This window comes from Taeniopygia guttata, chromosome Z (assembly GCF_048771995.1).
Source record: "Taeniopygia guttata chromosome Z, bTaeGut7.mat, whole genome shotgun sequence".
NCBI lineage: Eukaryota > Metazoa > Chordata > Aves > Passeriformes > Estrildidae > Taeniopygia > Taeniopygia guttata.
The window spans coordinates 18011015-18036282 of record NC_133063.1 but is presented as its reverse complement, the minus strand read 5'-3'; the positions used below and the strand labels follow the sequence as shown (position 1 = coordinate 18036282).

At 36.3% G+C, this 25268-nt stretch overlaps 1 protein-coding gene across 6 annotated transcripts in view; it reads right to left on the bottom strand.

The window, feature by feature from the left end:
- PCSK5 (proprotein convertase subtilisin/kexin type 5) overlaps positions 1 to 25268 on the bottom strand; it is a 229367-nt gene that overhangs the window by 52870 nt on the left and 151229 nt on the right. For 4 of the 6 annotated variants that reach the window (XM_030258053.4, XM_072922008.1, XM_072922006.1 and 1 more), the window contains exons 13-20: positions 19654 to 19790; positions 14619 to 14762; positions 12778 to 12880; positions 12018 to 12211; positions 10490 to 10574; positions 8397 to 8494; positions 7811 to 7940; positions 6726 to 6841 (exon numbers count right to left, since the gene is read on the bottom strand). In XM_030258053.4, the coding sequence (XP_030113913.2) occupies positions 6726 to 6841; positions 7811 to 7940; positions 8397 to 8494; positions 10490 to 10574; positions 12018 to 12211; positions 12778 to 12880; positions 14619 to 14762; positions 19654 to 19790 (1007 nt within the window). Of the gene's footprint in view, positions 1 to 2794; positions 4947 to 6725; positions 6842 to 7810; positions 7941 to 8396; positions 8495 to 10489; positions 10575 to 12017; positions 12212 to 12777; positions 12881 to 14618; positions 14763 to 17737; positions 17891 to 19653; positions 19791 to 25268 lie in introns of those variants that run through there. The other 2 variants (XM_030258051.4, XR_003956982.4) reach the window with 2 other exon arrangements.

Here is a 25268-nt window from a genome sequence, read left to right as displayed (position 1 = left end):
GAGATGTGGGTGTTGGTTGCACTTCCACTGGCTGGATGGTATACTAATGTTCAGAGCCTTTGTTTGTTCTTAAGGACCCTGCACTCACAACTCTTTAATTCTTGCTAATGGGGAGGATTTAAGCTGCAAAAGATCACTATGATAGGTGCTAGTAAATCATCTACTTCAATAAAAACCAGAAATCTCACAAATTAGGTTAAGTAAGACATGTAATTAAAATTAAACAGATTTTTTTTTCCCTAGTAAAGAAAATGCTAATCAAAAATATATTTTCAACTTTTTTTTTTTTTTTTTTTTTTTTCACTTATTGAATTTCCTATTCTGGAAAAGGTCGTGCAACTTGTTGTGCATCTGTTTCCTTTTGATGAAAACCTGACTAAGGTTTTTATTTGTATGCTGTAAAACTTTTTTAATGCTTGCTTAAAATATCTTGCACAAACCTCTAATGGCAAAACTTTTCTTAGTTTTTACAGTTTAGATTCTGTACCAATGACAGCAGAATGGCATATCAAATATGAATATAAGGCATGGTAATGGATCATAGACCAGTTATTGTTCAGCAAGTTGCACTGCAAATTAAAAGCTTTGACTCATACAAGCAATCTATTATATGTCTTTACAGGAATCTTGAATTTATAATAGGCCTTCTTACAACCATTCAGTTCATTAAATATATTCAATAAAAAGTAACAGACAGCTATTAAGAGTATTCACTTGGTCATCAACAGTTGTAACTTGCATTTAGTGATGGGTGAAATTGCTGTAGATAGCTCTAGTGCTTCTACATATAGGTTTACTCACAGCTCTGTCAAACCTTTTATGATCTGACAATGTGGCAAAAACAGCAGCCTGCTACTACACAATAGATTCAGTTGCAAGGAATTTGACATGACATTGGAAAGCTACAATCACAGCAGAGATTGGGGTAGTCTGTAAGGTGTCACAGGGAAATCTACACTAGAAAACAGTGTGCTTCACAGAGGGGAAGTTTGCAAAGCCTCCCCAGGAAGACGCAGGGAGTGCCAATAGATATAGGTGCATGTGGATAGGCAGGGGTTACGTCAAATGTCCCAGGAGCAGCTGGACATAAGCATAAGATTTCCACTGACCTCTTCTGGCATCTGATCCTACAGTACTTGTGCACCCTTGAGATGAAGAACTACAGCTAAAAAGGGATTAAGGCTGGAACTTCATTGCAGAAAAGTAAACATAACATGACACCCCCACATAACAGGCTTCTGCAGGATGTTCTTATATCTGGGGCTTGGTAAACTTTTGTTAGCAAGTATGACTACTTTTTTTTGTTGCTTTTTTGACCATAGTTTTCTTTATTTAAAAACTTCATGACTTTTGGTGATGAAAAAGTCTAAAAGTGTGTCCAATTTGCATTTAAATCAAGGGTTCTCCTAGACTAATATGAACTGGGAAATACCATGTTCTTACTATAATGGAATCTTTAATTTGTCATTGCTTTCTGACTTGTGGTACAAATAAAATGAAATTGATGAACAGATTTAAACTGATGCCATACACAGTCTTTCCTGACATAGGGAAAATTATGATTTTGTTCATACTTAGTATCTTCTGATCTTTCTGAAATGGTCTGTATCCTTTCTGTGTGTCATCAATAGTATCAAATACTGATCACACCAAACTACTAATCATTGAATCAGAGGAGGAATAGCAATCACCTAAGAAAACTGCAGCTGGGAACAAACTAGCTTATTTCAATTGCAATCCTGTCGCTGCAGTGATCCTCTAGTACAAGTACTAGCTCTAAGCTGCTTAAAAATTTTGCATGTCTCTGATAACAGCTATTAAGGCATAACAAACAAAGATGATCAAAGAGTCTGAGCTAACACCAGAAAATTCTAGTTTTCAGCCTAAAACCCTAAAACACAGATTTATCCTTACTTGTCTGCCCATTCGGAAGATGAATGTGAGGCGAGAACTGAAACAAGCAGTTCTTCATACAGCACTGTAAGCAACCTTTTTTCCAAGTGTGGTCTCACCAAACTGTGGCTAAGAATGTACCATCCCACATATGCATGCTTCTGGGGACTGACAGGGAAATTGCGGGAATGATAACTAACTCCTTGTTTTGAAACCAGGTCAAAACAGATCAGTGACAACGAGATGTCTAAGGCCAAAAAGAGCTGGTGGTTTTTTTTTTTTTTTTCCAGGAAATTCTTTACATGGCCTCAAATGTGCTTAAAATGCCATCTGAATATATGACCCCTTGGATAAATTGTCCTTTTGATCTCCACTCAGCCTGTGGGACTAAGTGGTAAATGAACAAGAGCATCAGCTCATGCCAGTGAAGGAGCTCGCCCTGCAGGGGTGACAAAGGTGCTGCATGGAGCCCTTGTTGTCTGGCAAGGACAGATGGGCACCGCTGAAGGAGCACACTGGCTGTGACCTGAGCTGCACTGCTGGCAAGCATGTGAACAGACATCGACACCATCCTGCAAAGATTAAACCTTCCTTCTTAACTGCCTAAGCCAATAGGTGGTTACAAATTTTGCTTTTCAATCCTGAACACACAACAGATTAGACTCATCACAGACTCTTACAGATCAGAGGAAGTCAGCATTGTTACTGGGTTCAGTTGTGGCTGTACTGTTACTACACAAAAAGTGATCTCCATGTAAACCAGGTATTTTTGCAATCATAAATTCCATCACTTCAACTAAAAGAAGTCTGTAATAAAATTAGACACCCAGGTATCTAAGTGTTGTATACACAGAGCTACCTGCGCTCTTCAACAAAGATGCTTAACATAAGGAGCAACATGTTTTTCCAGACCAAAAGAACAGGAATTTAGGTTAATTTAATAGAAAAAATAAAATATGGAATAACATTGATTTTGGCCAATATCAATTACAACAGAACTACCCTATTTTACAAATAACAACTGAACATTTTACACATGTACAGTATTTTTTCAGTAAAAATGGATTTCGTTATAACAACGTCAATTTTTTTAAAAGAAAACAAAGTTATTAATTTCTTCTCTATAATAATGTTAGAGACATTTGTAAGTATCCAAACAGATTCTTTACAATCCATTACATAATTAAATCTCAATAGTGAATATATATTTATATATAACATATATAATATTAACTTAAACTTTGAAAGCATTATGTTCTATTTAAACACGCTATACTGAGAAATGAGGCAGTAACAGACTAGTAGTTAAACTAGCAAAACTTTGAATGTTTATCAGGAAATTTGTAATGGGCACCAAAGGAACCTGACTGCACTCTCTCATACTGAACCAGGCTGAAATAGTTTATCTGCTCTCTGCTAAAGAGGACATTACCTCTAAAGGTTTGTTTGTGAAACATCCATAGTCATTTTTGATCCCCTTTATTTTCCAGGATTTACATGCTTAAACAGCTGAAATCCATTTTCTGTTTGTATGTCTTGGAAAGCTAACTGAGAAAGACACTTTGCGTGTTTTAAGGATTATCCCCAGTAAACAGTATCTTTGAAGTTCAATTTGCTCTTTTCTGTGAAATGACTGTCTCTTGAACAGTATGCTGAAGCTGAAGAAGGCAAATTAAACAGAAATTTGTACTGGCAGCCATGTGCCTGGGTAGAAAAAGAGTGAGGCTGGGGCCACTTCTCTTATCACTCAGGACCATTTTACAGTGAGGTAATTCCATTGGCCTTAGCAGGACTACTCCTGCTGAAATTTCTACTGTGAGCAGTTAAAATCAGGCCCATCACGGCACCATGAGAACCACTGATTTATTGCCTTATATGCAATTTTTCCTGGAGGTGTATTTGGCACAATTATAAATCCAGTCCTGTAAACACATCCTGTTGTATTTAGTCACACTGGCATTTACATATGGGCACTATTAAACAGTTCCACATATCTGTATGATAATATCCCCTTTTTAAATGAACATTACAAAACAACAATAATTTATGAATACTTCTTACATGTTAGCAATGTTTTCTGACTTCTGAGCATATACATTACTCTCACTTATGCAAATCAAGAGAAGTAGTATATTCTAAATTTGTCCACAACAGGAACAATGGGTTTCTTATGTTTATTTGAAATAGCTTTGACAATTAAAAAAAAATAAAATAAAAATCCTAGTGTATCTGTTAATAAGCCACCTGTCTAAAAATGAAATCTATATGACCAAAACCACATTTTGGGCAAACATATATACATACCGCATGTGATACAAAAAACAGCATACAGCAGAGGAAGTAAGAAAGAAATGTGTGCAGAAATGTGTGCACTTTCCATTTTTAAAAATAGTGTTAGAAAAGGGGCAGAACTTAGTCCTGCACTAATGATGTTTCTGATCCCCTCAGGAACTCAAGTTCCCCCTGTCAATACATACAGCACAAAAAAAGACTAATGCAAATTTTTTTATATTGTTTAGTTTTAATCCATGTAAACTTGTGTTGTATTGTTGAAACACTATTTAAACATCTTGAAGTGGAAAGAAGCAGGAAAGAAGGGAAGAAAAAGAACCTTCAAAAAACAGGAATAATCCTAAGGTTGACAAGAAATCAAATCAGGAGTTAAATGTTAATTTTGGCATCAAATGCTTTGGTCACACAATACTGACTCTGTGATCCTGGATGCTCAGCTCTAGACACCCAGTTATGAAAGGTAGGCGTGTTGTAGTTTTTCCATTTAAGTTCCAACAAACAGTTTGCCATCTCCCCAGACAAACAGGGGGGAGAGGGAGAAAGGTGGCTTGCTTTCTTTTGCTTTCTTTTTTTTTTTTTCCTTTTTCAGTAATATGAATTAATCTGTAAGTCAACAGGAGGAGGAGGATGCTGGGAGGTGCCAGTTCACCCCTTTTGTTTACATGTTCTGCAACACAATTGCTGAAGCACTTTCCTCTGGCAGAGATTGTTCTTTTTCACCAGCATACAGAATCCTCCCTCGGCCCAGGACTCTTCCGTGGCTTCCAGAGGGTAGCAGCAAGAGAAGGAGGGGAGGTTGAAGGTTTGGAGAGCACGGCGTGTACAATGGAGGAAGGTTTAATTGGTCAGACATGCAGATTTGGTTGAAGAGACCATTCAGGAGCAGGTAGCAAGTAGGAAATTTGGTCCATCAAAAGGAATTTCAGTCAACAACATTTTTTTTTTCAGGAAGAGATATTGTGTGGTCCAACAGGGAATGATTGGTATCCATTTATGAAAAGGAAAAAAGATTAGAAAGAGAATAATTAGAATACAGTGATATTTACAGCAAAGGAATTTGCTCTCAATTTTTATGAATTAAAAGAATAAAACAATCAAACCACAGAAAAAAAGAGTAAAACATTCTCAAAAGAAATGCAAATCCTGTAGAGTGAGTTGATTGTAAGGCATTGAAATGAGACCCTCTCTGTTTTTGTAAATTAACAGCAAAAAAAAACCCAAACCAAACCCTCCTGGACTTTTCTTGTTACCCTAGATTGCTGAGAACATGTGCTGTGTGGTGTGACCCAGCACGCTGCATTCCAGGTGCCTGCACATCCATGTGCTGCCCTTCTGTAACAGCTGCATTTGGAAGAATGGTGTGACAGTTCTGAGATGGGGTGTCCTCACCCTTGGGAACTACAGGGTATGTGATTGAGGCTGCATGTTACAAATGAAGATGGATTTATCCAGCCATGTTAAAACCCAAACTGATACCTCAAATGTTTGCATTGCAGAAATCAATTGCAATACCATATTAGCATTACACTTCTTAATTTGTCTATATATATCTGTCCTCTTCTGGACCTGCTTTAGACAATAACTCTTCCAATGTCCAGACATGAAAAGGGCTCATGACTAGTTTACCAATATCTGCAATGTAACTTTACAAAGAACAGGATAGTTTTCAAAGTTTGGAAGCCTATATTCCTACAGGATGTGCAAAGGTCCACAGGAAGAAGTCCAAGACTCACACCTGTGCTTCTTCTTTCTTCATTTTAAAGTATTTAATTCTTAGTAAATCCAGTGGAAATAAGCTGGACCCAAGAATCACTGTTAGCTTTTACTATATCTGATGTCGGTTATCTTCCCAGACTTTGTTCTCATATGATTTTCCTGTTGGATTGCTCTTGTTAGGTTTTATTTACAAGTAATTCACATGGTAACATTTTTAGTGAAGTACAATGTTATCTAAATGTCTCTGTAATTGTAACATTTAAAAGGAATTTATATTAGTGAATAATTAAGCTAATCATATGCAATAAGATATGCAGTAAGAAGGCTATCTTGGTTGCCACAGAGAATTTGGAGGAAATTCAAATCTCCACCCTAAATTGTATGCTCCCTATTTCAGAATCCTTTTCTTCTCACTACCCTTTCACACAAGTCAAGCAATTGGTGCTTTAAATCATTTTTACTTACCAGCATTTTCACAGTTTAAAGTGCTGAGACAGATAAATGTAATTCTATTAATAGTACTCTAGGGTCCTCATATAAAAATTTGTTGAAAGCAACGGCTTTTGAACAATGCTAAGGAAGGAAAAGTAGGTTGTTGGCAAGGGGAAGAATTATTTTAGGAAAATTCAGGTAAATGATGTGAAGTAGCTGTGACTAATCTTGCTAACACATGCAAATGTAAATTTCTCCTTTTCATATGTCTGAAAAATTTAAAACGTTATGTAGGCCATACGTAAGAAGAAAAGCAGGCCAAACCAACCTGATACATCTAAAAGAAGAAGCTGGCAGTGATAAAATGAATCTTATCAGAGACTTGCACTCACCATCCTTGCATACTGTTCCAATGACACAGACACCAGTGTCTAGGTTGTAGCCACTTGGACAGCTTGTACAGTTTCTGTCTCCTTGGCCACTGCAATCCAAACAGCTGGCATCGCATCTGAAAGACAATGGCAGGAATTGGTTCTCTGGCCTCACCAAATATAAGGCTTCCTAGGACACCTCTTCTGTTTTGCAAAGGACTTGTTTGTTCCTTCTAGAGATATAAGGTACTATAATATTACTATTACTAATTTTGATAATAAATAATTGACTACCCCTGCAACTCAGTCCTGTTTCTTTCCATCAACAAGTTTCTATTCCAGTGTTTTTACTACACAGCTGTATTATTCTAGTGCATTGGAACTATGCATAAATAATTAGCAAAATTATTAAGCTGATGGTGCAAACATGTGCATGTGAAAGGCATGAACTAAACCCACAGGATAGAAATTACTGACATGATGCCCAGTCCCTTCATCACCCATATTGTTCCATTGTCTTTTCATTACATATTTGATTGTCTTTTTATGCAGAACACACTGAAACACACGAGGATTCCCTTCCTGCCCTGAACTTAGATCTGAGTCAACAATAAATGATTCCGAAGGGCAACAAATGATATTTGTTTAACAAAGTATGGCATAGACAAAATGTTCCTTCCTTGCACAGCACAACTTTGCCCAAGATTTATGGAGCCATTCGTGCACTTGACTCAGGTAAGCAATTCTGGACAGTAGTTTAGAATCCACCTGCGCTATGTTTGTGAATATGCAGTGGAAGAACTGAAATAGTCTTTATAATTACTAACTAACTAACTAACTAACAGGCTCACTACAGGCTGTTTTAAAGTGAAGGTCACACACATATACCAGAAAAAATGCTTTTATAGGACCTGTATGAATATAAATAATATAATAATAATGATAATAATAACAAAAATAATATATTTTTCTTATTTAGTTAGCATTAAGTATTTTTTTATGTTTTGATGTCAACAGTGTTTTATCTTCTAATAAGTATGATCATTTCCAACACAGTAACAGCTAATATATTGCCAAGTAGCAGATATATCAGTCACTCATCATACCTTTTACAGCTTTTGTATCCACTTTCAGTGGAGTGATCAAGGTAATAACCACTACTGCAGGACAACACACATCTTCCATCTTCCATAAAGTAACCCTGTGTGCAGTTTATACAGGCATCTACTCCAGCACCTTAGTCCAAAGAGAAATTGTTAGAAGGCAGGTACATTGTCAAAATAAACAATTACATCATTTCAGGTATCTTTTTCTGAAATGAATGACTGCAGTTCAAAATCTCCCACAAAATCTACCAGTCATTATTCCATCCTTGGAAGAAAATGGAAGGCATTACTGGAAATCATAGTAAGTTCTAATAAAATTAGAAAAAGCAAAAAAAAAAAAAAAAAAGAAAAAGAAAAAAAAAGAAAAAAGAAAGAGGAATTTATTAATTCTTTCAATGAAAAACTTAGATTTCTATGCTAGTTAAAATAAGTTTGCTGTATTTAAAATGCAATTAAAAGCTACTAAGAGAATGAAGGATTCACATGTAAACAATGATGCTATACTGTAGCTGTGATATAGTGGAATAAAATCAGAGATAAAATCATACAGGAATGAAAATAATGCAGACAAATGTCAGTGTGGTACCTGCACAGGTTGCACAGGAGCGGTGGCATGGTTCACATTCTCTGCCATTATGGTATTTTCCTTCTTCACAGCGGATAGCACATCTGGTGCCATGCAAACTATTATAAAAAGGAATGAAAACACAGAGCAGATAATGGCAACAGAGGACAACAAGATCGTGCACAATCCAGTAATTCTCTTTTAATCAAAGAACAACCCATATATTATGATTCATCAGCTTCCTCCACCTGTCATATTTCATAAATTTAGAGACACCAATCACTTAAAGAGGGAATGCAAAGCAGTTTTGCCCATGGTGGTGTAAAGAAGCTTTTTACAAAGTATTTACAAACTCTTTGTAAATACTACCAAGTAATAGGGGAAAGAAAAAAAAATTAACAATGACAAGCAGCACTAAAAATTCAGGCAAGTAAAATTCAATTATCCATGAGGAATTTGGCATAGGGTCAGCATTAAAAAAAAAATGCTAAGGGATTTGTTAACTGAATGCCAGTTCTGTGTGGCTTGTGAGATTTGTTGAGATTACAGATGGAGATATTCTGCCTGCAGGCACTTTCAAGAGACCATAAAAATGTGAGGAACAAGTCACATTTTTATTTATTCCTTGAATTAGCTGTTTATTGCTTTCATGTTATATGGTGCCTATAGCAGTTTGTTGGGGTTTGGGTTTTGTTTGTTTGTTTGAAATTAATTTTTTTTAAACTAGGACTTTTCTGCCATATTTACCATCTTCTGCAGAATCTCAGGATTCATACAATTTAACACTTCCTCTAAAAATGCTCATCAGCTCTGGGGTTTCCCACTCTGAATGCTAACCATGTTTTTGCAGATTAGATACAGCAACAGACAGGTTAGTTCAGCACCACTGACAACGTTCAAGAGTGTATTCAGTCCCAGTTTAGAAAATAAACCAGCAATTCAAAGAAACTTCACAACCCCTGCTTTTCTCTCGTTTTTCCTCAGAGACATACCTCAAAGAGCTTTACAATGCACATAGCATTATCATGTATCTACAGATAGGAAAATAATTTGCCCAAGTGTATTTAATGGGCCAGTACTGGAGAAGATCTGGAATTCAAGTCTCTCAAGACCCACTTAAGGAAGGCCTTGCTCATTGATATCTCTGCCAAGAAAATGCAGAAAGTATGGAACAACTATGGAATATGAAATGCATGTCCTGAAAGGCTTCATTTATCTGATATAACCACATATTTTTAAAGAAATGCTACCAAAAGTGACTCTCTATTTGCTAAAATTCCCCAAGAAAACATGAAGGTTAGGTTTTAAATTTCTTTTAGTATTTCAATTTCAATAAAGGAATCCAGCTATTGATGTCCTAGAAGCAAACCTTCAGCTTTTACCAGAAGATGAAAATCCACTTTAATGCAACAGGAAATCTCAGTGGTAAAACATTAAAACAATACTTGTATTCGAAAGAATACCTACAGATTCTGAATACTGACTTCATACTTTTGTGGCACTAAGCCAGCATACAGTCTGTCCTGAATTTTATAAGATTTTTGACCTTTGCTACTTGGACCAAAAGGTCATTCTTTATAAAGGAACTTGAAATGTGTACCGCTGCTTTGTATGTTTATCTATAATTTTAAAGAATAATTAAGTTCCCCTCTGAAGGAAAAAAATCTCACCTGCTGTTTAAAATATATGATCACTGTACTGTAATAGAATTTAGCCTCAGGTACTTGAGGAAAGTGAATGACTGGATATATGAAAAAATGCAATAAAGATAAGAAAATAATTTCTAACTACCACATGAATGAATCAGAAAGATTAATACAATTCATTACCTCTACTTCTAAAACAATTCTTGACCAACATAACGTAGGTCAAAAATTGAAGAAGCCAGCTTTCCACATGACTGTGGCTTTTATGTAATATACAAAAGGCCTCCAAAAAGTCTGTTGTCAGCCAAATTGGCACTCAGGATCACTATTACAGACTAAACATCATTGGAACAGATGAAATGAGGTCCATGCAAGGCTAAATAGCTTTCTGATGTTCTTCATTGTGTATCTTCTGCCTTGTACTACCTCTTCAGATACTATGTTTAGAGACATACATAATTTCCTTACCTTAGACCATGTCTGCATTCTGTGCAGATTTGGAATTCAACACAGGTCTTGCAGTTTTCGCTACATTTACGACAAACAATCTTATCTACAAGAGAAAAAAAGAAAACAACCCACAAAACCTTGGTCAGATTTGTTTGCTAAAATTCTACCTATATATTATTACATGACTTACTACTTTCTAGTTTGACATCAACATCAAGCTACACTAAAACAGCAAAATTCTGCCTATCATTAGCTTTTTCCATCAAATATAAAATGGTTTACAATATTTCCATACATTTGAAGTTATAGTTACACCCTGAGAAATAGTATGTTTTGATGCCATTAAAGAATTTTCATAAACACTTAAATTTTACATTCATTATTTATAATATGGACTTAAGTCACCTTCTCATATAGTAGTGATATGCACTAATGACTGCCATGTGTTCTGAAGACTGTCCTGCAATCTTACACCTTCCATGCCAGCAGTCTCTCCTGTCTTCCTGATTTGGTGCTAAAAGACACACCTGCATAAACAGATCTGATCTTAACAAAGTAAATATATAAATTAGTTAACAACTGCTTTTTTATCTCTAGAGATCCCTTCTTTAAGAAATGTCTCTCTCTCTCTTCAGCCTTGCTGTCTTTTGACATGCAGTGAGTGACACATACCATTCTGAGAGGAAAACTCAATTTCCCCATTTAATCCTATATTTTTATCTATCCATCTTAATTTGTATGGGAAAGAGTTCTGATTACTGTAGTTCTCACACAGTGAAAATGCAAGAATTAAGGTAGGAGCTGTTTTTACTAATTCTTAAAATGAAGCACACAGCTTCATGCTGGAGAAAGCAGAACATTAGGTACCTAGATAAACAAAGCTCCTGAGAACATATTTATCTTCTAAGGAGAGTCTTAAAGATAACAAAAGTCACTGCAGTTTTAAGCCCATTTGAATATATGTCTAAGTATTTTTGTTAGCCAAAGCAGGAAATTAAACATGGACTTGTACTTGGCAATCACAGGAGGAAGCTGAAGCCAGGTACCTATCATGGCTGAGGATTACTGCTCTTGGGCAGTCACATCACTCTGGAGGTGTTTAGGTCTGTCAGAAACATTATTTGAAACCATGTTAGGAGGCTGTTTTTGGTAGATCTTTGGTCCACTGGCCATGGCCAATGTCTCAGCTCTCATTTCTGGTGCCATATAACCTGGCTGAATGGGGAGTCAAGGACAGAATGGGCGCTCTGTCCGTTCCCCAAGTACTGATAACCTTTGCTGTCCTTCAGCTGACTTGCTCTTGAACTGCCCTGGTTCTGCTACTGTTACTCTCGGGTACCCCCAGCTGAAAAGACATCCTGCAATAAGCATGGTTTTTAAAATAAGGGAAGATTATTGAGGACGTTCTTGATCATGCTTGGCAACAATTTAATAAAAGGAATAGGATAAGAGATTAACGTACACTTTTCCTGCTCATAAGCATTCCAGCAACCTCCCCACATTAAATTCTGTAGCCCGCAATAAAAAACCAACAAGAAATACTAACTCTTATCCAGGTAAAACCCATCAGGGCAGTTGGTAATACAGCTATTGGTTACTTCATTCAGGTAGTAGCCAGATTTACAGGTCATGCACTGGTCATTATGGCCTCCAACACAGGTTTCACAATTGGGTGAGCATTTTTTACATCGTTTCTTGTCTGCATTGTAGTGACCAGGTGGGCAGGTCGAAACGCAGATCCTGCAGACAGCAGGGAAGAGAAGGCAGAATTGTTAATGAAATAACCTGCCACCACATTCCTGGACCATGACTGCAAAGCAGAAGTATTTCTCAGCATTGTTGCTTTTCTAATGATCGTGTGATTACTGATATAACCCTTCTAAGCACTGCATCAAGCTGACTCTCTTGCATTTAGGTCCCTACGCATGTTATCTCACTAGCATATGTCTTGTCAGACAGTATACAGTATAATTTTGGATGATCTACAGTTCTTCCTATGTTGGAAGAAATCAACAATTCCTACCTAATCACATCAGCTGCAGTAGATATGAGAGTCTTTGAATACATATATATACAGAGAAAGTTTCTTATGGAAAAAAAAGAGGTGAGGATATAATCAGAGAAGGGTTTTTCAAAGCCGTATCTTAAATTCTGATTAGCTATGGCTTGGGGTTTTTTAACTCCAAAGAAAATTTTTCAAAATCACGGGAAATTAATTATCCATGACTGCAATGAAGAGAAGAGGAAAGAAAGTTAAGATATATACTAAGAAATCAACGAAGTGAAGCTTTTTCTCTTTCTCTTACCTTGTGTTGTTTTTAGATTTGTAGTAATAGTGCAGACAGTCAGTACAATGATCTGGTCCTGGCCCATCACACCCTACTTTACTGCATTCTGCATTGCAGGGACCTGTAAGAAAAACAGAATACAGAGGGACAAAGGGATTAAAACTTCTCATTTAAGGGACACCTTAAAACACAGTATTTTATTGCAAAATGCAATTACTCTATTTCCCTCTCTTGAGGACTACACCTAGAACAGGCAGCTCAGTTTGCTACTTGCACTGTGAGCTCAAGATTGAGCTCAGGGTGGCAGAAACTCCAAGCAAGAGGCTGTGCAGACTCTTTACATAAAAAACACCTATGTCACCAGTCAGGTGACCAAACATGTACAGACACAGCAAGAGCCAAAGACCTTGAGACTTTCATGCACTAAAACTGTAAAGGTACAAAAGTCCAAGGTTTCCCTCATTCAGGGCCCCTCTTCAGAGGCACTCAGCTGAAGCTGTTATTTTTTTATTTAGTTATTGCACCAAGATTAAGTTATTCTAAGGATTGGCAAGTCTGAGACTCTGCTATGGGAAAACTAGGGTTGAGCTAGTGAGGAAACCTGGCCTGATTATTTGAGTGTGGGGTGTGTAGCTGTGAAGGGGCCTTGGTCCTAGCTCAGGTGTCGAGTGTATGACTTCCAGAGTGGCTCCTGGATGGCTGGAGAGGGAGGTTTCCTGAATACCTGCATGATTCAACTTCAAAAACTCAGAAAAAAAGACAAGCTTTTTTAACAAGTATGACATCCTCCTTTAATTTCAAAATGTGCAAAGACTTCTGTAACTCATAATTAGGAATGAGTAGCAAAATAACTTCTAAAAAGAAGGACAACATAAATGATGACTACAATGATCAGTGGCTACTCTGATTCCTGAGTGGGTATCAGCTGGTCCAGGTGGCTACCATGACCCAATTAACCAGACACCAGGGCCCTGACGCTCTGTGCTGCTACATGCTACAAAAGCCTCAGGTAGTACTTGCTAATTCACAAGTCCTCTGTCTCACCTGCACTCATATTAGGCTTGGTAATACTTGTGGAGCTGTTCCAATTTAGTATTTTATATGATTTTGTTCTTACAATTTTCAAATAGATCCTTCTATGGGAGGAGAGAACCATCACGTCTTGCCTTTATGCAGATGAATAGTGACTGCGGGCCAAGTTACAACTTTCAGGATCACTCAATGAACTGTGTTGAGTTTGCTTCATATAAAAACTTAAGAAGTTTTAACCTAGTGACCTTTACAGTAGAGATAGTAGTGTTTCATTAACTACTAAAACAAGGAGTTCTGCAGCTATCCATCTAAAATAGACTGTGTGACTGACATGTTATGAAAGGAGAATGGAATAACAGAAAATACTAAATTGAACTTTTCCTTCCTTTTCGCTGGCCAGAGATATACTTCAGATTCATCACATGGTACTGCTAATGGTGGATTACATGTAAGAAACTGCCAACTTGACTTATTTTGTAGTGCTAAAAATCTAACTCTACTAAAGTCTAATGGCAACTTCCATAGGGATCAGTGAGAAACAACACAGATGTAGAAGATAAAGTTCTTCTCATATATATGCATAAGTACATATAGCTTATATACTTATATGCAAAACAGTGCATTCTTTATAGCATGTTAAGTGTAGCTTAAAAATATATAACTCTATGCATGCAAACTCAAATGCCTAACATTCAGTTATGAAACAAATACTTCTCATCTTTGGTGAAGAATTCAATTCACTGAACATTTTACATATGCAGATTCTCAGGTCATCCTTAAAGCTGTTAAGGGTTCAGTTACTGCACAGAGTAAATGAATGAACACACCTGAATAGTCATCTGTTGCATAATCTTCTGTAGGGTCTTCAACTGGACTGGAGCGCACTCTTTCCACTTTGGAAAAATCATTTCTTGGTGAGTAAGGCTGGATGGATGTTCCGTACAGTACTAAGGACCACTCTTTCAATTTGCCTGTAAGTTAAGTATTATAAAACTGTTTTCAGAACTATTTCTCTTTTCTGTGTCTTATGAAAGTATGTAACTTTTAAGCATGTTGTTATGAGTAGGTATGGAAGACATTACTTTTCAAGTAAGTGCAATAGTTGTTTCACTATAAGCTGAGAAAGCATATTTGCTTCAATCAGATCTTTACACTGTATTTTCATTGCACTTCAATCTCTTATAGATATAGCAAAGGTTTGCATCATGGGATGAACTCAATATAAACAATAAAAAAAACATCTGGGCATACAGTTATTTGGAATATGTACATGGTACTGCATAAGGTGGTTTTGCTCTGGATTTCACTTTCCCCTCAGAACACTATTAATTGTCCAGTAATTATTATTTGATATCCTTCAGCTAAGTAACTGTATTCAGAATTCTGATTTAAGAAAGGGATTACATAAAAGAGCTTTTCTTTGACTTTTAGGACACAACCTCATGAACAAGAAACACCGTCTCTTAAAATCTCCATGGAAGAACATCACTGTCTCACTCAAATCAGCATAATTTCTTTGTACCACTTATTTGGCAGATATATCACTGCACTGTCTGCAATCATCACTAATATTTTATCCTCTTAATATCTGAGCAAAGACAGAAAGAACCATCTGGCCAACTGAAGCATTACCTGACTTTCTGGTAAGTTTTTTTGGGGAAGAATAAAATAATAAACGTGTATCAAGTCATCAGTTCATGCTGTCAGAACATACAAGGTGACCTTTCAGTCCCCACCTTTCTCTCTATACTACCAGGTGAAAAAATTTGGAGAAAGAGCAAAAGCACTCAGGCCAAATAATGGTTGAAGAAAAGACGCATAAAAACCACATCTCTGCTTGAAAAGGTTGATATCAGCCCATCATCTTGGTTGTGTTAATCTGTGCTGGAAGAGCTATGTCTAAATGTCAAATTTTCATTAAAACAAAAAGAAATCAGAGAAACAGGGAGAGTTTGAATGATTGTTTTGGAGGCTGTTTTGTGGTTAAAACTCTTCACAAGAAAAACTATTATTTAATGAGAAATACAATCCATGTTTGACACTTCTCAAGAAAATAATGTAGTATATTTCATGTAAAATTAAATTCAAGCAATCTTCCTCTTCTTTAATTTTAATGAACTTGAAATATTATTCACTTGCATTTTTCAAGCTGTACAATCAAATTTATTAGACCTTACATGTGATTTTCTGTATTTTTCTCAATGTCATCCGGTAGCCTCCAGTGACATGACAAAGATAAGTATCTCTCTGCTTGTACATGTATACTCTTGGCAGTAAGCAACAATAACCAAATACCCTACCTGACAGATCATAAACAAATTATTTTAAATAGCTTATACTAGGGCAGAAGATGGAAATCTCTGTTATCTCTATGTCTCTTGCCCATCCAACTGAATAATTTTGAGACAAAAATTTCCATACTTCATATGAAGCCTTCTCTGTGGGATACTCAGTTTTTGAGTAGAAACTACAAACCCGAGACTGTATCACGTGGCAGTTGTGTCACACAGTAGCTTTCAACTTTTCATATCTGAATTATTACTTTCTTTAAAGAGACATTTGATCTTGATTAAAAAAATTAACTGCTGATGAATATACCACACCTGCTGCCAAACTACTGGCTAATTATCTTGGCTGTAAAACTGGATACACCTTGTTTTCAATTTCTTTTCCTACCCACAGACATTTAAAACCTAAAGACCCATTGGATTAAAAAGATCCAAATAATGTATTTTCTTCCTCTAAAGACACGTGGGAATTAAGTTACATCTCTATGTTCCTTAGACTGATCCAACTGTGTCCTTAATGGCACTTTTCTTTTTAAAAAAGAAGCCACACAGGAAGATAATTTTCAATCAGATATGTGGTCATATCTACAGCCCTTTCAAAGATACATCTTCTTCATGTCCAGTCCCTGCCTTTTTTTGTGTTCTAAACTACTTCCAGAGCACAGAAATCATCATACAATTGATGCAATTTAAAAAAATTGTGTTTTGCTAAGTTATTCAGATCTTTTTATCCCCATTTGTTATAAGCCCAAACTCACTCAAATAGAAAAATAAGTATTTTTCCATTTCTCCCAAAACATTGGTAAAAGTATGTGCAAGAACCTACTACAAATAACCACACGTAAATCTGCTCCTAAGGCATAGCATATTGTGTTTGAATTTTACACATACTGAAGATCTTGTACTAACATCACTGAAGGAAGGTTGTTACTCTGAATGCATATAAAATGCAATAGGGCAGCAAGGGGAATAATGCAGGGTCTCTCAGATTAGTTGCCTTTTAAGTATAGTTCACAAAATAAGGAAGAGAAAAATTAATGTGACTTGCCAGTAAACAAATGAAGACTGCCTCAAAGTGGGTTTAATTTGCACAATGAAAATATTTCAATAACAAAGTATATATACATACACACACACTTTTATAATGAATAAACAAAGTATGCACATTAAAGCCAAAATCTTTCTTTCCCCATTTTGGCTGATTCTATAATTTGATCTGGCCAAAATAATCCTTTCCCCATTTGTGTTTAGAATGTGTAACAAAGGTGTCATGTTGTATCTACAGAAGAATGGGTATATTGTAATGTTTTAGAGCAAACATATATTCACCTCCATGAACTCTACAGAATTAAATGTAGAAATCACATGCATTACTTTTATGAACTGGACTCCTAATTTCTTTTCAGGTAACAGGTGTGGCATTACCTTGCCAATGCAGGGATATGATAACACATTGGATCTTTCTTTTTAATTTGATTACAGAAAAATGGCAACTCTTAATTATAAGACCTTTCAAGAGCTGAGTAAACACATGCACAGAACACAAACAAGAAACAGGCATGATGATGATATCAGTGTGATAAACTGCAGGCTATGGAGATAAACTGGAGAGGCACCATGAACTGGAGAGGCACCAGGCATAAATTACGTTTAAGCACCTTTTGTTTACTTCATGTTCTCTTCAGTGCAGAGACTAATCCCGATATGCCCAAACAGCTGAATTTATCCACCACTAATATATGGCAGGCACTTCCAAATCTTTTTGAACAGAAGAGTTACTGGACAGCTTTCATCAGAGGGCAACCACTGCTCTAGAAAGATGGGGGATACATTACTAGACAGTATACAATGAACCAGGATCCAAATTCACAACCACACTGCATCTTGTGAAAACCAAATGCACATAAAAACCAAACTAGACTCAAGCAGTGTTTCCCATTGTGGTTAAAACAAAGTAGAGGATAAGCTCTCCAGCAGGATTTTTTGCAGTAGATCAGCCTCCTCCAGACATCTAGATTTTGCAGACCTACTTTCTCCCAGTACCCTAGCCTTACTGTGCCTTTTCCAGAGTTCCATCTTTAGGCCTTAGTTCTGATGGAGGAAAAGAAATCAGTTCCATTAGATTAGCTACTATAGCACTGAGAGAGTAGATATAATGTATTGAAATCAATAAACCTATACAGCTACATGTGTAGCTGAAGTGCGCAGGAGCAGGCCTTGCTGTGTAAAGCTGGAAATGTAGCAGGCCGCTTTGAGATCGTCCTGGTGATGTAGAAGGGTTGTACAATATAGCTGGAGAATTGCCCAGATTAAAAGTTTGCAGAATGGCTCTATGCTACCTATTTTTTAGTGCAAGGTGTATGTCAGAGAAGACAGAAATAGCTGAAATGTATTGCTCTCTGGTTGTCCTTCATGCCTTTTGGATGAACCAATGGGTTCCAGTACACACAAACCTAACTTGTCCTTTGCACCAGAGATGTTCCTGGATGTGTCAGGAATAACAAGTGTAAAATGGAGTTGAAAATACTTGATTTATGTCTCTTTTCAGTAATTTGATTAAAATTAAACAACTTATTTGCTGCTTAATACCTCCCCATCTATCAAATTCTACAGCACTGAAAATGAAAAAAACCCAAACACAAAAACTTCTCCTGAATTTCTGACCAGGTTTGCTTATACTCTGTGGCTGCTTTTCTAAACACATTTAGTGAGTACCCCCTTTTAGTGTACTGGAAACTTGGCTTTTTCATTTAGAGGTGCATTTAACATTGTTTGGTTAAGATCAAACCATAGCTGGAAAGCTATGGTGAGAATTGAGCAGTGGTGATAAAGTGAAATTTAAAACACTGGTAATGTTGGTGTTTCCTTTAAGAGCTCTAGGGGAAGATAATCAAGATTCTTAAACTGCTGCGCTTGAAGTTAACCACATGACTATACAGCTAACATTTAAATAACACTGGCCATGGTGTAAATAGTTAGTAGAGTCTAGAAGACATTTTCTGCTCAGAAATTTTGAAAATCATACTTTATCTTGGTCTTCATTAGAAGACCATATCAACCACATATTGTGTAAAAGCTTTTCAAATTTTGGCTTATGATTACTGGTTTACTATCTTAAAAAACTAAAATCAGGTTATGTAGGCTAGTGAGTCAAGCAGTAAGACAATAGATTTGATGGTTGGACAAACAACCATTTTTTAGAAGTTGAGACTGGCTATTGGAACATGACAAAGCTAAAGTAGAAATAAAGATTAGAAATAGAGAATTAAAATTCTCTATCTATTCTATCAACAGTGATTTAACGAGGCTGATATGTATGTTAATTTTTTTTAAATAGATCATCTAAAAATCCCACAGAAATAAGTTCAGAATAAAAGTTAACCATGTATTTTAAAAGGTAAATAACAGTAACATAAAAATAAAGAGTGCATTGATAACTTAAATTTAAAATAATGCTCTTTCCATCTATGGCTTCACACTAAAACCAGTGAGATGTTCCAGGTGTAAATAAAATGTGGAAAACAGCAAGCACTTTTCAGAATTCACACAGCCCACACAAATGTTAGAGTCCTACCTGGAGTCTTGAAATTTCTCAGCTGAGATGGAGTGTCACAGATTTCCAAGATCCAATCACCTGCTGCTTTTTCACTCCAGCAGTGAGTAGTCATAAACTCCCAGTTTTTGAATCCTTCCATGGAATGATCAAATAGCCTAAAACAAATGATGACATTATTTCAAGGCAAACATTTTTTTTTTTCCTGGGAGCTGTGCCTCCAAGTGTGCACTTTCAAACTCTTGAATAATCAGCCAGTTTGTTCATCTGTACCCTCATATAACATTATTCATTATTATTTTCTCACAGGTATTGAGCACACTCAACAGTTCTTTGTTGCTTAATGGAAGAGAGTTACATGCCATCATGTTTTTATAATGAGAAAGAGAATGGCAAGCAAATTCATTGCAAAAACACCAGAACTGCTAATACTCTTTAATATGATTCGTGGGTCTTGGGAAAACTGCATATAATACAGAATTCCATTGCTTTAGCAGCATGATGTAATTACAAATAAGTTGTAAGCTGGAAAATTTCAGTGACATTTATTTTTGGCTTTGGATTGGAATAGTTAAAAGGGGTTTAAACCAAATAAAACCAGTAAGTTTAAGATAATAGTCATTCGATACATCACTATTCAATATTCAATATTCAATACATCTTCTGAGGAAGTAATATGCAACAGAGACATTGGCCTCAGTGCTCAAACAACCAAGGTATCACCCTGTTCAAACACTTCACAGAATTCAGTTTGGGTAAACTCAGAGACTAATGGCATCTGATGGTTTAATCAAACATATACCATTACCATAATTTACCTGGATTATGATAATTTCTAGTATAGGGGGATCAATATCACATACTGCAGTATGATTGTGATCCCCTGTGAGACAGGGAAGGAGGACCCTTCCTGGCAGGAAATTAGACCCAAGAGAATTTGCACTTTTATTTAGTGTTCACAGTGTCTTGCTTGGTACCCCAGAACTATTGATGAGAAGAGCACTCTAAGTAGGACTGTTGCCTCCAATAAAATCACATGGCTCAACTTAAAAAATACATATGTAACTATACATTCACATGTATGTATTCTTATATATTTATATATATATATACACACACAGAGATACGTATGCATGTTTGTTTATATATGCATGTATATATATATACATATGTGTCTGTAATACCTATCCCTATATAAACTTGATCTTTGTGTGTGAAAGCTTCACTAGTAATAGCTATGATTAAATGTTTTTAAAAGACAAGAATCTCTACAGTAGAAAATCCAATGGATTGAAAATGCTTTTCCATAAAACAAAGAAAAACCTAGCATTAGACAACATAAATATTATATTTAAATTCATGTGAATCTGTTCTTATCTAAGCTAATTTCAAGTTCTATTCTCAAAAGGTTGTGAAATTCATCAAACAGGAAAACAAGATGCTTGTGTAGGTACATTCTTTGTGTAGGTGTAAACTGCCACACGGGATAGGAATAAAATGCCATAGTCCTTACTATGGCCAGACAGAGGCGTGGGGTCAGGTATTGTGTGTCCAACACTTCTTGCAAAAGAAACTGTATGCACCTACAGGACTGGCACACTTCATAGGGCTTATCCAAAACCTGATTTTCATGGTCTCAATTCAAACATAAAATCACAGAATTATAGAGTATCCTGAGTTTGGAAGAAGCACCAAAATCCAGCTCCTGGAGCTACACAGGACAGCCCCAAGGATTATGTCTCTGAGAGCCTACTCCAGTGCGCAGAAGAACCCTTTCCTAATATACAGCCTAACTCCCCTGACACAACTTCAGGCCATTTCCTCAGACCCTGTCACCGGTCACCACAGAGGAGATTGGTGTCAGCCCCTTGGCTTCCCCTCATAAGGAAGATGTGGACTGTGATGAGGTCTCCTTTTAATGTCCTCCAGGCTGAGTACCACAAGCAAGTCCGTGTATGGCTTTCCCTTCAGACCCTTCACTGTCTTTGCAGCCTCCTTTGGACACTCTTTAATAGCTTTACAACCGTCTTACATTCTGGCACCCAAAACTGTTCCCAGCACTCGAGGTGAGCTGCCCCAGAGCAGATCAAGACAATCCCCTCCCTTGCCCATGGAGATGCTGCCCCTGATGCCCCTCAGGACACGCTTGGCGCTCCTGGGTGCCAGGGCACTGCTGGCTCACGTTCAACTCGCCATTCAGTTTTGGCTACCTTTTCCCATTTTAAATGAATACCTATAACAGTAGTCTAATTTATTAGCACTTATAAAATTAAATTTAAATATACATTGGGATTCATTTTCACTAATTAATTGTGTGAGATTTTCTTCTGTGTATGTGCCTGTAAGTGTCTTATGCAGACATATTTTGGCAGCAGAATGGGCCTGTTTCAGGTCACTGTTAAATCAGTTGTGTGAATACAGCAAATCTCACAAAGGCATGGCACATACTATTTACTGAAACAGTAGAAATTATTACAGTCATTATCCAGAATTTACATGCAAGTATATTCAATTTAAGTCATATAGGTTATTTCAAACTGTTATTCAAATTGCCATACTGTTGTTTTCTGATAGCTCACACTTTCTAAACATGTTGTCAATGCAACAAGGCACCAGTATTTCTCTTTGCCATTGTAGCAACTAAATTATGTGGTATTATACAAGTACTGTGGAATTACAGATTTGTGTTCACTGAGCTCCTATTCATATACATTAGAAACATGAGCTTCTCTTTATTTTTACTGTAATCAGTCTGATATTTTCCATAGTGGGTAACTATGGAAACTTTTTGGATAACTAGGTGTGCCATGTTTTGAAATTTTAAACTATCATTGAATATCCATTTTAATAATTCTTTTAAGTCATTTTGGATAGAAGAGACAAGAAGCCCACATCTTGTTTTTAAAAACACTGTTACCTAAAATATGCTGTGACTGGAACTGTAAGCTTCCATCCATGGAAATGGGAAAAATTGGGTAATATTATTTCTGAGAAAACTGACTATTTTTTTTAAAGAATACATCTTTAAGAAAGATTTTAATTTTATAAAATAAGGTCTAATTTGGAATCTTTGAATGTATGAATTGTGTTTCTTATTTGTAGGAAACATTCTAAAAATAAATTAAACAGCTACAGACAGGTCAAAAGAATAGTTAAAAACAAAGTAGAAACATACTGACTGTGAGTCTGTGCATGTATTTTGGACATACAAAATTGTCCAAGTACTTTTGCTTTGCTTTGTTTATGCACTAAACTCTCAAATCAAAGAACCATGAGACAATTCAGGGGTTTCACTTTAAGTGGTGTTAAACGAATGAAATGATCAAATGTTCAGCTGTATATTACTTATTCAGAAAGAAATGCATAGGATCTTTTAAGTAGCATGCAGCCAGTCCAGAATTTAATTTTGTATATTGTCAAAATTCCTATTGAAGACACACTTATGACACAGATTATCATGGGTTAATAACATTTAGTACATGGTCTGATGAACTGCTAATTGACTATTACAGATTATTAGAGACTAAAATACTTAAACAAGATTACTAGAATAATCTGATAGTTTTTTATTACCATGATCATATATCTGTACTCATGAATGCAACATGCTTTTAAAGACCAAAGTGATTAACAACATCTGAATTTTCAGATTATTATTATACACTTATTTGCTAACATAGGCACAACAGAATGCCAATTCTGTTATTCAGTTACTCACGGACCTTTCTTAGAAACAGAACACTCAACATGGTGTGGATGTTACTGCATGATTGACTATATAATTATAAGCTCCTCCTTACAATGAATCACAGCATTACATGAAAAAAAAATTGCTCTTCTCTCTCTGAGGAGTTTTATGCCATACTCAACACATACCATATATATGCCTAGATAAGAATATATGTTACACAGTGTATAATAAAACGTTTATTTTTCTTAGAACAAATTCAGGAGTCTTTATCTCTTCCACTGCCGCCACTTCAGCCTAAAAATTGCATAACCTTTCTCTTCAAGAATATAATTTAAAGCAGAAATATTAATCTGTAATCAAACTTTAGATCCAGAGGAAGGCAATTAGCCCCTTTCTAACAGTGTTAAAAAACCCAATAAACAAATGTGTCAGCTTTTCATCAAAGAATCTTTAAATTCCTAAAATTTCTATTTTTAATTTCATGTGAGAAAAGGCAGTGAAGGTAGTGGATTTGTTTGGACAGCATTACCTGTCATGAACACTAAGAAGTAAACACATAAAAGGAGCTTTTCATCAGTTATCTAGATTGTTTCAGCTGAGAAGGTGCAGCTGCACCTGACTGACAGCAATGGTTGTATACCAAACTCAATGCATTAAGAACCTAGAAATCCTGCACTAATAAGTGTACTTCCAATGGAGTAGCTGGAAAGAGCTAAGAATTTTCTTCTCCTACAGCAGCTGTCTTATGATGTGCTCCAGCACACCAACTGGCAGCCTCATGGGCAAGTGGTCCTTGCCCAGAAGTTTGCACAGACACGTGACTTCAAGTGTGCTTATAGTTTGAAGAGACTATGTAGTGACTCCCCAAGGTGCAAACCTGAAAATGCTTTGGTCAACTATTCTCCTTAAAGCAGCTCTTCTCCACAGGGTTGAATCATCACCTCCCTGTGAGACGTAGCCCCTGAAAAACTGCAGACAGCTCAAACTGATTTAACCAAAGCTTCAGCCAGACCCTACTGCCCATCTGCACTGAAGTATTAAAAAAAAAAATGGCCACAGAACACACCAAGCATTTCAGAAGCTTTCTTGCTTTCTTACCTACACATGGAAGATCACTTAAAATTTCTGGATGTGGAGCTAAAGAAAACATATTTAAAGTATTTGCATACACACTTTTTTTTTTTTTTTTTTCCATGTCATATCTGGTTATCACAGCTTTATGGAACAATGGATATCTCTGAACTATTGTGATAAAATTGTTTGGAGTAACATGAACAACACTGTACAATGCCTGCCAGCCTGAAATAGTGGCTAGTATGGCAATCACCATCTTTAAAAGTGGAGAACTTGTCCCCTGGAACTACACATATCCACATTTAATGATCCATCATTACTTGCAGACCTGTCAGACTGAGGAGCTCCACACGCTCCAGTGGTCAGACAGCTGCTCGGTAGTGGGATATCTATTCATCAACCCCCAAAGGGAAAAAAAAAAAAAAAGAAAATAGGAAAAAATACCTAACATGAATGAAACAAAACATAGCAAGTATGAGTTGGGAGAAATGGCTTTCCAAGAACTGTTTCACCTGTAGACACAGAACAAGCACAGGATTATTGTTAGCTCATTGTGGACTTAGATTACTACCACCTCAGAGAGCTTTTCAGTGAGACTCAGCATGATGACTGGCCCTTATGTTTCATCATATCAGGATTAAAATGTTTTCTTTAATAATGGAGTATAACATGTAAGCTGGAAAAAAGATGCAGACCTATAAAGAAAGTTTTCCCCTACTTCAGATCACCAAGGCATTTTATGCAGCAAACAACTGAGTAAGATTGGATAAGAATAACTTGGATTTGGTCTAAGAGTTCTGCAGAGGAGGATATTATTAAAACTTACTGATTGTCTAAGGTTTCATGATAAGGAAAAGATGGTAATGAAGAT